Source organism: Ochotona curzoniae, unplaced genomic scaffold (genome assembly GCF_017591425.1).
Source record: "Ochotona curzoniae isolate NIBS_2020 unplaced genomic scaffold, NIBS_Ocur_1.0 contig_1302, whole genome shotgun sequence".
NCBI lineage: Eukaryota > Metazoa > Chordata > Mammalia > Lagomorpha > Ochotonidae > Ochotona > Ochotona curzoniae.
Window position 1 is genome coordinate 431,501 of NW_024465035.1, and position 12,186 is coordinate 443,686.

The following is a 12,186-nucleotide window of genomic DNA, read 5'->3' on the forward strand; positions in this document are numbered from 1 at the left end:
GCCAGAATCGCACACCTCCCAGGACTATGGCTGGGGCCTGCCAGCCTTTCCAAAAGAAGGTACTCCACACTGATGCTGGGGCTACACTGACACACTCTCCCTCTGGGAAAGAAAAAGGCTAAATTCTGCCAAACACTCAAGGCCCTGGTGCTGGCAGCTCCCCCAGGCCTGCTCCTGTGGAAACTGGCAGACTGAGTCCTGCTTTTACCTTGGCTCAGCCAGTTCCTCTAAGTCCAGGATGTCACTGCTTATTCCACTCACACGTTCTCTCCTGCATGATCCTGCACCTCCCCCCACCGCCATGCCAGCAACCTCCATCCCATCACCCAACTGACTCGTGCCTGGTGTTGGGGCTGATCACACAATGGAACTCAGAGGCTTGTAACCTATGAGTGTGTTCCAGGACCCACTGCAAACACCCTTCATTCAATAGGTGAGAAATGGCAGAATTTGTGCTTCCACGGGTTCTCTAAAGAATGCTGAGGTCCAGGCAAGAATGCTAAAGTGCTCAACTGCAGGAATCATGGGTTTCAGAGAACTAGGGCAGACCTCCAGTTGAGCTGGCAGTGGGAAGTTGGAGTGCAGGCCTGCTCCCTCGTCAGTGGACCTTGCCTGCATCCCTTCCTGAAGGGACTCAGTCTGCACTTGTCCAAGAGCCTCAGTGAACTATCCCTGCCCTTCAGAGCCTGGCCTGACATGTGGCTGGGACGATGAAACTGGGACAGCAGGATCTTTGTTGGCAGTTCCAGTTCCAGCTGCTCTGCATTGTGGTCCCGGGTCTGTGAGGCAGGAGGTACCCCATGAAGTGTGGCCCCAGGAACTGATGCTGAGGCAGACTGCACCCCTTTGGGACTCCCATCAGGTGGGTCATGAAACAGGACTCAGCTCTATTTATGGAAAGCGGCCACTGAGAAGCGTAAGAACTGGGGAGAGCCGACACGGCAGTATTTTCCAAGCTCATGCTGTCTCGGCTTAATTTCATCCCACACAAATAAATCATTAAGGAGGCACCTAGTCCTGGAAGATCTGACAAAGAAGGGCCATTAAATGGCACAGCCTTCTCTTGAATTATGGAAGGCCTCCGACAAGCAGCCTTATTAGCGTCTGGGCCAGGCTGTAACTCACACTAACCAAGGGACGAGACTCAGCGAATCAGCTAGTTTCCTGAGGGTTGGCAAGGCAATGCTGCGGCCAGCCTGGCAGGCAGTTTGCTCTCCTTACTCATTTAAACATCCCCCCTCCAAACACACTTGCTCTGTTCGTCGCTTGCTTGGCACCATCCACCAGAATCATCACCAGTGCCAACTAAGCACTACAAAAGTGGCAGCGGCCCATTTTCAAGACGCTCTCTTGTTCAGTTGAGGCCTAATTCATCCCCAAACTATGGGCATGTAGCAGGACCCAAACAGCATGCAGGCACTGGCCTAGACTGGCTTCCTGGCCCTAGCCAGTCCATCCCCAGCAGACACCGAGAGCTGGCTTTTCGTCTACCTCAGTCTCTGTCTCCTCCTTGCGTATGAAATGGGATAACAGTACCTTGCCCTCCTCCATGGGGATTCCAAGAGCTGCTGTGCCCAGCATGCTGATGGCCTTTGGAGAGGACAGTGCAGGGTGAAGCACAGGCTGAGTGCTCACTGAGTGACTACTCAACAAAGAGCTGTTTCCATCTGCAGCTAATTCCTTCCCAAACAAACTCTCCCTTGCGGGAGAACTCTGGAGTACTCACACGGATCTGTGTGCGTGCCTAAGTGGCTACTGAGAATCTGGGTTTCAGGCCACATAAACTGAGTCACTTGGTAGCTGGGGAGGATGAGAACAAGAGGGAAGAGTGGGCAGGGTAGGAAAGGGAGGAAAAGCAGAAGACACAGCTGGATTATTGGAAGGGGACCCAGAAACTGCCCCAGAGTTGGCCAGGCAGGATGAATACAGGGCAAAGCTGACACGGCCACAGTAGGCTTTGCTTGGGGGAGGAAGTGGGAAATTCCGACCAAGAGGGCAGTACAGCTCAAGACACATGGGAGTTGTGAAGGAGTCTGGCTGCCAGGTCATGCAGCCTGGCAAGTACACAGGTGGATGGCGGGGAGTCAGAGATGATGACAAGGCAGAGTCCTTGCTCTACGCCATGCCCTCAGCATGAAGTCTCACTGACATGACCCAGGAGCTTGCTGGGAAGGCAGGCTCCTAACTCAAAAGCTACACTCTAACAAGACTCCTGCAGGCCTGAGAGACACTGCTGGCATCAGCTGCATCCCTGTACCCACTTCACAAGTGAGGAGATAGACGAATCGACAAGTTCAGAAGCTTGTGTCTGAACAACCAAGGCAGAAAAAGGCCGACCAGTGCCTAGCCTGGATCTCTACGGCAAGCGACTCCTGGGTCTGTGGTCTGCAGGGGTTGGGGAAGGCTCTCTGACATGCTGGAGGTGCCTGGGCATTGCAGAGTCTGTATGAAGGGCACACACCTTTCTGAAAACAGACTCGGCACGAGAAGACTACCCAGGAAGCGCTTCCTGCCCCTCCAGTTCCACCCATCACTGCCCTTCCCAGCTCCTGAAGCTGAGTTTTTCAATATAGGCTCATAAACTGCATTCACTTCTCTCTCGTATTTGGTGAGGAGTGCTTGGATTTCAGTACTGTTTCTATTGCTAATTGACAGGTGGCCCAGCCATCCGGTCCATTCGGCTCTTATCTGTAAGATGTGGGTCTTGCACTGGCTGTCAGAGAGCGCCTCTTTTAACCCTAACCCTCACCCTAAACCTTCACCCTTCAGCTGGCTTCACCTCTCGCCACTTCCTTTTCCGCAAAGGTGCAGCTAGTGGCCAATGGGCACTGCCACTGGGGAGGCCTGGTCATTGCTGCTTAGAGGCGCAAGGGACCCCTCAGGCCCACTACCTGCACAGCTCACCCCCTGACGAGCTTATCCACCGACACATCTAGCCAGGGTGCCACTGGTTTGGGTATCTCTGGGAGGCATCACAGGAGCTACACCAAACAAAACAGCTAGCTGGATAATGTTGAAACTGCTCACAGAGTGGGCGAACCCCTCTCAGTGACCTCTGACCCTCACCTGCCGCTTCCCTCATGTTAAAGAGATGGGAGTCAGAAACCCTAGAAGCCAGGATACTCCCTGGGTGAAGCGTCCTAGAATTCACCATGTGGATCAAAATGTACTCTAATTACTATTTACACATTCAATAACTCAGTAATTTTAACAATCCATGGCAATAGCAAGTCATAATTAGTGATTTTTAAACTTGCCTTTTTTTTTTTCAGTAGGTCCACTAGTCATTTCCTACATATTACTCATGTTCTTGACAGCACTTGGCAAAATAAATTTTTATTTTCAGAGAAGGAAACTGGAACTCGGAGGTGTGATAGTATGTGCAGGGTGATGGTTAACCAGGAGCCGAGTCAGAGTTGAGCTCGGTGTTAGGAAGGTCCCGCATTGTGGATCTCCCCACAGCTCATGCTCCGGCCGCAGTGACACTTGTCCTGACCAAGCCTGATTTCAAATGTTGCTTCTACATTGCAAAGTCCCCAGGACCTGCATGCACTGTTATGACTGTGCTAAATGGGAAGCCTCCCCCTCAAGGCCGGGACACCTTTCTTTGCCTGGAAGTCTACTCTCTCTGGGAACAACACAGTAAAGGGCACATGGGGGCTGAGTAGAAAGGTTGTAAGTTGGGCCCGGACTACAAGGGGCTGGTGTCCTCGCAGTCTTCCCAGCAGAAAACTCGCTCTGGCCTTCACCAAGATCAAAGCCTTGGCTGCCGGCCAGCTTCCTTTGCTGAGCCACTGCACCAATAAATACTTGTTGGCAGATCGATTAAACCATCTAGGAATGACGTCTGGAAATACAGCTTTCCCCTGCGTGGTACAGGTGCACAAGCCTGCACAGGCAAGAGCCCAACATGTCCACTCTGCAGGCCAGCATGCCAGCACCTTCCGCAGAATCAGGCAGTCTGGGGGGCTGGGCAAGGCAGAATGGAGACAGGGCTGTCCCACAGAGCAGGAAGCGAGCACCTCACTGTGAACACGGCCCTGCTACACACTAGCTGGGTGGCCTCCTTCCAGCAAATTCTTCACCTTCCAAAGCTCAGATGCCCCATCTACAAAATGGGGATAATGATAGTACTGCCACGAGACTTATCACGAAGCACAGCCCAGAAGTCTGCATCATGGTACAGAGTTAGGCTGCCACTAGGGAGCACTGCTGTGACTCCTGGATGCTCGGCTTTCAACCGAGGCCCTGCTAATGCATCTCAGAGGGCAATGAAAGATGGTCCAAGTGCTTGGGCCTCTGCCATCCATGTGGGAAACACAGATGCAATTCTAGACTCCCAATTTCAGCCTGGCAAAGCCCTGGCCGCTACAGTCATTCGTGGAGTGGGACATTGGATGTGACAAGTCTTTCTCTACCTCTCTGTCATTTGGCCTTTCAAAGAAATTTAAGCAAGGCAAAGCAGAAAAAAATGAAACAACAACAAAAGTCCACTCAGCTCAGGGCCCCAAATACACTTCCTCACCAACACTTCCAAGGCTGCTCGGCCCAAGGCTGCACTCTCGTCTGGGGCTCCACACCCCTTCCCGTGTCACTCAAGCACCACTCCAGACTACACAGAGCTGGGCTGTCAGGCCAGGGAGGAACTCCGGAAACCCAGGCAGATTCCACAGGCCTGACCCACTCTCGGGGCGACCTCACAGCAGTGAGGTGTTTTCAATGACACTCGTTCTTTAGAGTTCGAGTAGGCCTGATTCATGGGCGCTGCTGGAGCCGTCTTTACACAGCTTCTCTTTTCAGAACACCCTGCGGAGTTCTGCACTGAGCCAAGAGCTTTGATGGCTTGGATGGATGAAGTCTCTGTGGAGAGGGAACATGACCTTGACAACAGTGCTGGTCTCAGGGCCACCCCGAAGCTCAGTGCTGAAGGGAAGTCACAGGGCCCTTGCTGCCTGGCCACCCAGTCAGGTGGGACACTTTCTGGTGCATTCTCTCCCTGTCTCTTGGGTAAACACAGCTTGCCTCGGGCACAGCGGCACGACCTTGGAGACCTGCTCTTTGTGCCTGAAGCACTTCCTCACAAATGGAACAGGCTACTGCAGCAGTTCCTCCCTGTCAGCCTGACACCTCCCACCATGTGAGCCTTACACATCTAGGAGAAAGTTCAATTTATAAACTAGGTATAGTAAGAGACAGTAATAATAACCAATAGTAAAACAGCAATTACAACAATATACCTTAAGAAAAATTTGAGTTGTTTATTTCTGGAATTTTCCATTGAATATTTTTGGCTACCATTAATCATAAATAACTTCATGGACACAAAGTGAAATCATGGGTGGGAGGCCTGACTACAGGTACTGCAAGGATGAGATGTGCCCAGCACTAGAACAGAACACAGCACGAAGCAAAGACTAGGCACTATGTAAGTATTGTTTCTTCTGCCATCATCATCACAACCGTGATGCCAAGAGTGCCAGCAGGCTGCCCACTGGCCAGCCTCGATGCTACGCTTCTCGGTCCCTGTGGATGGGCACTCGCCCACTGGCCAGCCGACACCACATTTCTTGGGACTCAGACGCACGTCTGCTGCTCTGTGCAGCAAACCCTGATGGGCTGAGCTGTCTCACTTGCGCCACACTAGGACAATTTCACGTGCAGAAGGTTCAAGAACAGTATGTGCTTGTCATAGGAAACTACACCTTCAGGAGCTCTTGCCCTCAACAAATACATGCATCAAGAAGAATAATGTCCAGTGAATAGTTTGTAAGTCTTGCTTTTGTAGTCATACAAACTCAAAAGTTGGCAAGATATCTATTACCATACTCCATCACATGAGCAGAAGAGCCCACCTGTCCCCACCCAGACACTCAGAGCACCCAGGAACCCCCCAACACTCTCACCTGTCCTCACCCAGACACTCAGAGCACCCAGGAGCCCCCCGACACTCCCACCTGTCCCCAGCCAGACATCCAGAGCACCCAGGAGCCCCCCGACACTCCCACCTGTCCCCAGCCAGACATCCAGAGCACCCAGGAGCCCCCCAACACTCTCACCCGTTCCCACCCAGACACTCAGAGCACCCAGGAGCCCCAACACTCCCACCTGTCCCCACCCAGACACTCAGAGCACCCAGGAGCCCCCCAACACTCTCACCCGTTCCCACCCAGACACTCAGAGCACCCAGGAGCCCCCCGACACTCCCACCTGTCCCCACCCAGACACTCAGAGCACCCATGATGTTCTCATTCCATTCAACAGTGTTACCATTGCTGTTGGCTGTCTCGCCACTGGGTTTGCCTGGTTACCATGCCTAAAAGGGCTCTACTTCCTACTGGCGCTGTGGACAACCTTAGTCCCTTTCAAAACATACTCACTTGCTCCCATATTGAACTAGCCAAACAGAAACACAACACCAATGTGGCCTTGCAGCGATAACCACAGCCCAGCAACTATGTAAAGGCATCAGAGCTGTCTGGTGTGGACCTGCCCTCAGCCGCATGACACTGCACTCCTCTTGAGGACAGCCCACCCTCAACGTCTTTCTTGAAGTTGCTCTTACTCCCTTACACAAGGAACACAGGCCAGAGACCCCCGGGCACTCCAGCTCTGGGCCCTGGAGCTCCATCCTTCCTATCACAGAGGTCTGGCTGGTAGTCAGAGGCACGCCTCTAAGTGTGAATGAGCAAGTAGGAACACTCACCTTTCAAACACTGGGATTCAGCCTGAAGCGGCCTCCCCCACAAGCTTGGCTTACAAGGCTGTGGCTGCATTTAGAGGTGAATAAGCCCACCCGTGCCTGACTGCCCTGGGGACAGGAGCCCACCCAGCGAAACCATTTTTGTTCTTCTGGTTTGTAAGGTGTCTGGAACAACTGGTATACACATGAAAGCAGAGGCGGCGGCTCTGGTGTTGCCAGAGGTCAACCTAGTGGCCCACAGGCCTGTCTGTGAGCTGCAAGGACATTTTTCCCCCATAAGGAGTTTTCAAGCAGCCGTGACCTTTAAAAACTGGGGCAGCTTAAGCTGATCTAGATTTCCTGGTTCTGCTTGGGGAAATTAAGAGGAGAAGATTCCCACCCAGGGTTCTCACTCCCAGCAAGGCAACAGTTGTGGGGCAACAAGAGGAAGGGGCCCCCTTTAACAGCTCACCAGTAAAAGCCAGAATGTGATGTTCAGCCCCAGCACACGGTGGATGGCTAACACACATCTCAGCAACCCAAGTGAATGCCAGCGGGCGGGAAGGGGACAGTGAGGAGGAGACACAGGGAGCGACTATGACTCAATGCCTCGATTAACAGCCAGGGGTCTAAAGCACCCACAACCCACTTAATCCTCGAGGCGACCCTAAGCTAAGGTCCCTGGCAGCCTACGCTTTCCACAGATGGGAAAGCTGAGGCCCGGCGCCAGCAAGACCAGCAGGATGAAAACCCAGGCGTAATCGCTCGCCCATGGCAGAGGGCTGCCTCCTGCTGGCCCCCAGCCCTCCCCCCTCCCCAGGGCCCAGCACACTCACGGTCAAGGCCGTTGATGTAGCGCATGGTGACCTCGCAGTGGCCCCACACGGCGCTGACCACAGGGTACAGCTTCTTGCCCTTGAGGCCACGGAAGGCCACGCCGAGATACTGGCCGTCCACGACGAAGCTAAGCGTGCCCTCATCCATGTCCAGCACAACGAGCAGCGAGTCCGGCAGCGCGAAGGCCTCGTCGGGCCCCAGAAAGGCCGGGTAGGCGACGCCGGGCCGGTTCTTGCCGTCGTGGTAGAGGCGGCTGCGGCCCAGGTCCCAGCCCCACGACTCGGCATCGCTGCCCACCAGCGCCGTGTAGCCCACCGAGTGCAGGGGCGCACGCGCTGTGGCTACTCCCACCACGGCGTGCGTGCCGCGCTGCCGCGCGGGCCAGGTGATCTGCCAGGCGTGCAGGCCGCGCGCGTGGCCCACCTTGCCGCGGATGCCGTCCGTGCTCTGCGCCACCGGGTGCCGGTGGAAGGTGAGCCGGTCGTCGTCCTTGACGAAGACGTTGAGCGAGCGGTCCTCGGGGTTCCACGCGTGCCGCAGCTGCAGGGCCGGCCCGGCCGCCGGCATGTCCAGCAGCTGGTCCAGCCGCGCCGGCCGCCCGGGCTCAGCCCCATGCGGCTCGCGTTTGGCGGGCCGCAGAGCAGCCTCGCGCACCTCCACGGACTTGAGGCTTCCGGAGAGCTTCTGGCCCATGGTTCCTGGAGCGGGGCAGGAGCCTGCGCAGGCCGCTGCTACCTCGAGGGTGCTTCCAGTCCTTGGAGCCTGGGGTGGGTCCCGGGGCGCAGAAACTGGCTTCTGGAGTGCAGACAGCCACAGCCTCCAGTAGCCTGGGGCAGAGGCCCAAGCTCCTGCAAGAAGGCAAAGGGCGTGCGGGTTACAACAGCCGTGTCCACATCTACCTTGCTCCTCCTATACCCCCAGGTCTTGATGAGCTGTGGACTTTCAGGAGAACATTGCTACTTGCTTACCTTGGAGCACTTGCCATATGCAGGCAGTGATTCCCCTGTATCACCTGATTGCCTCCTGGGCACCGTTCTGTCACATGCACACTGTCACCCCAATGTACAGATGAGAGAACACGGGGTGCCAGGCAAGGTATTTAGCTCACGCCTCAACGTTGACAAGAGACTGATCCCAAGCAAGGCCAAATGGCATTTGGAGCTGTTGTGGGTTAAGGGGTTGATTAGTGCTCCTTAGCCCAGAGCAGGAGCAGCTGTGGATCGTGTTATCTTACAAAGCAGAACTGATCCAGAGAGGTGGTGTTTTGGCTTAAGATAGCAGCCTTGGGCCCTGCGGCGTAGCCTAGCAGCTAAAGTCCTTGCCTTGAACCCGCCGGGATCCCATATGGGTGCCGGTTCTAATCCCAGCGGCCCCGCTTCCCTTCCAGCTCCAGCTCCAGCTCCCTGCTTATGGCCTGGGAAAGCAGTCGAGGACAGCCCAAAGCTTTGGGACCCTGCACCCGCGTGGGAGACCAGGAAGAAGTTCCTGGTTCCCGGCTTTGGACTGGCGCAGCATCAGCCGTTGCAGCTCACTTGGGGAGTGAATCATCAGACGGAAGATCTTCCTCTCTGTCTCTCCTCCTCTCTGTATATATGACTTTGTAATAAAAATGAATAAATCTTAAAAAAAAAAAAAGGCAGCCTCGATGAGAACTAAGGTATATTTCCTCCTGAAGGGCAAGCCTTGTGCCAAGGCTGGGGAAGGGGCACACAGGTGCCCAAGTCACGCTGGCTGCACCCATGGAGAGAGTGGCTGCTGGCTTGCTGTCCCCCAAGGCCCTGGGGGCTTCCGCAGCGTTGTAAACTGCAGGCATATGTGAGTAATAAGGCAGGGAGGAACGCAGGTACAGCAAGCTCACCTGGGGACATGGCCAGGAGGCAGCATCAGATGCTGGGTTCTGGTTTCCATGGGAAAGGCTACGGAAGAAGGCTAGGGGAGCTGGTATCCTGGCTTTGGGGCTGGAAACAGAAGAGCATCTGATCCCTCGTCTGTTCTGTGTCCGTATGAAGGTCTCAGATGTTAAGCCTCTACTTTCCCAATCTGTCAAATGGGAATTTAAGAGACAACATACAGGGCCAGGCTGGGATTGTGCAGGCAGGCATTCCTCTTTGGCTGCACCATTGATGGGTGCCCCTTCCCGTGGATGACTGAGATTTTTTTTTTTCTTTAGGTGTATAAACATTGTTCATAGCTTGTCTTCCCCATAGACCTTCCTGAGGCAGGACCCTGGCTTTCAGGGCAGAGGCCACTAGGAGACCAGCTAGATCCGCAAGTGTGGCAAGAACTGGCCCCGAGTGTGGGGAGAGGTGGAGGGTTGAGCTTACTGCCTGGCTAGAACAGGATCAAGTGTGCTTTCCGTCCAGGTCCAACAGCTGCTGGGCTCCGAGCAACTTCTCTGAGATAGATGCATGGCCCCGACACCCTGCCTGGCCTGACCATGACCTTGCCAGGAAAGCCCCCTGCTGCCACAGACAGGTGGACTTGGGGTGGAGCAGCGTGACCTTCCATCTGCTGTAGCATTCCCCAAGGGGCCACAACGGCTGTGGCTGGCCAGGTGAAAACAGGCTCCCGTGTAGGTGCAGGGGTCCAAGCACTTGGGCCACCTTCTGTTGCTTTCTCATGCATTGGCAGGGAGCTGGGCTAGAAGTGTAGCAGCCAAGGCTTGAACTGCCAGCCATATGGGATGTTGGCACTGCAGGCAGAGGCTTAACATGCCATGTCACAGTACCAGTTCTCTCCCTTTTATTCTGAGCTCCCCATTTTCCTCCTCGTTGTCAGATCATAACGTTAGCCAACGTCAACCCTACACGATGACTTTTGGCCATGGTTTGATTAGAAGCAATACCAGAATACATAAAAACTTGCGACAATAGTTTCAGGACAGCAGAATCCTGCTCTTATTCAGACCTGAAGTCACCCAAAATGAAGGAGAAAGAGAAATTGAACTGCACTCTCGCCTTCAGCAGAAATAGAGCACAATTGTAACCCGAACCACAAATTGCAAAGGAAGATTGCCAACAAGAGTCAAGGCCTGCCCAAGGAGTGAGGATGGAAAACCACGGGAGACACCTGGAGAAGACACCTGTGGCCACGAGCCACCAGGAGCCCGCACTCCTGAAGCGTGCCAGGCAGAGGAGGAAGGAGAGCTGGGCTAACAGAGAGGCCACAGCCAGGCTGTCCTCATGGGAGGCGGGGTGGGGCTGAACTCTGACCCAGGAGAAGGCCACAGCTGCAGATCTCTGCTGACTGAGTGGAAGCAAAGACGACAAGCAAGCACTGCCACCACCCTGTCAACCGAGTTTCTGGGAAGCACGCAGCAACTGCTCTCCTAAAATACTCCTGGCACCTCTGCTACAGGCACTGCCTGCAAAATGCGGATCCAAGAAGATTCACCTCTTTCAAAGAAAAATCAGAGCAGGACAGTCAGTGATGCTGTCAGAGATACGCAGGGGAGGGACGCATGGAGGGGAAGCAGGGAAACGCACCAGGAAAATGCGACCACAGACTGCATGTTGTGGCCAAATCTGCAGACTGATTTTGCAGTCATTTAATTCAGAAGGCAGGCAACTCAGGCAGTCCATAAAAAGATAAGTTGTGGGTGTTCTGGGGCCGCAGGTTCAGCGGCTGCTGGGCTAAGTCCTGGCTACTCCTGATTCTAGCTGTGTGCTTCCTGGGAGTGGAAGAGATGGCCGAGATAAATGGGAGACCCAGATGCAGTTCCCCCCCCCCCCCCCCCCCCGCTTGCACCTGCTCCAATCTACGAGGGAAAGTCGATGAAAAAAAGATCTCTATCAAGTAAACTTAAAATGCTTAAATTATATAAAAAAAAAACTATATATTTTTTAAAGGCAACCTCTTCAAGTACAGCAAAATATGAATCTTTGAAATCGACAGAAGGAACACCACCCAAACAGAATGGGCCATACTGTCAACCCTCTGTGGGCGTCACACCTGCAGATTAACCAGCTGTGCACGGGAAAGGGGAAAAACTTCATCCAGACTGACCTGTTTTCCTTATCTTTACTCCCCAGACAATATAGTATAAGAACTGTTTATACAAAGCACTCGGTCTTGGGAGCAATGTGGACAGATTTAGAGTATACAAGAAGCTGAGGACAGGTTGGTGTGCAAACACATACAAGGGACTTGGATATTCACAGACTTTGGTGCCCGTGAGGTCCTGCATATCAAGGGACACCTGCATATTGGAAAACTGAAGCAGACAGTTGGCAGACAGCACAAAGACACACGTTACTAGAGTGAAGTAAGACCAAAAGAGTAACCCTTCAATGAATGGCCATAGCGAACTACTGAAAAGAAAATGGGCTAAGACTTGGAGAACAGGACAAAGTCCCTAATCATTGTGACATTGTACAAAGCAATTCAAAAATGTTGAAAATAAAAAAGTTGGAGGACCTACTGCAATGGCTCAACAGGCCAACAACCCTTCACCTTCAGATGCCAGCATCCCATTCGTGTCCCAACTGCTCCACTTCCTATCCAGCTCCCTGCGTTTGGCCTGGGAAAGAAGCAGAGGATGGACCAAAAGCTTGGGATCCTGCACTCACATGAGAGACCCAGACGAAGCTCCTGGCTTCGGATCTGGCCATTGCAGCCATTTGGGGAGTGAACCAATGGATGGGAGATCTTTTTCTCTGTCTCTCTTTCTC

General features: G+C 53.8%; 1 protein-coding gene across 1 annotated transcript in view; it reads right to left on the reverse strand.

Moving 5' to 3' along the window:
• SPSB4 (splA/ryanodine receptor domain and SOCS box containing 4) overlaps window positions 1–12,186 on the reverse strand; it is a 66,578-nt gene that overhangs the window by 42,272 nt on the left and 12,120 nt on the right. Inside the window, exon 2 of the mRNA XM_041004167.1 lies at window positions 7,516–8,364. Coding sequence (XP_040860101.1) covers window positions 7,516–8,209 — 694 coding nt within the window. The 5' untranslated portion in view covers window positions 8,210–8,364. The remainder of the gene's footprint in view (window positions 1–7,515; window positions 8,365–12,186) is intronic.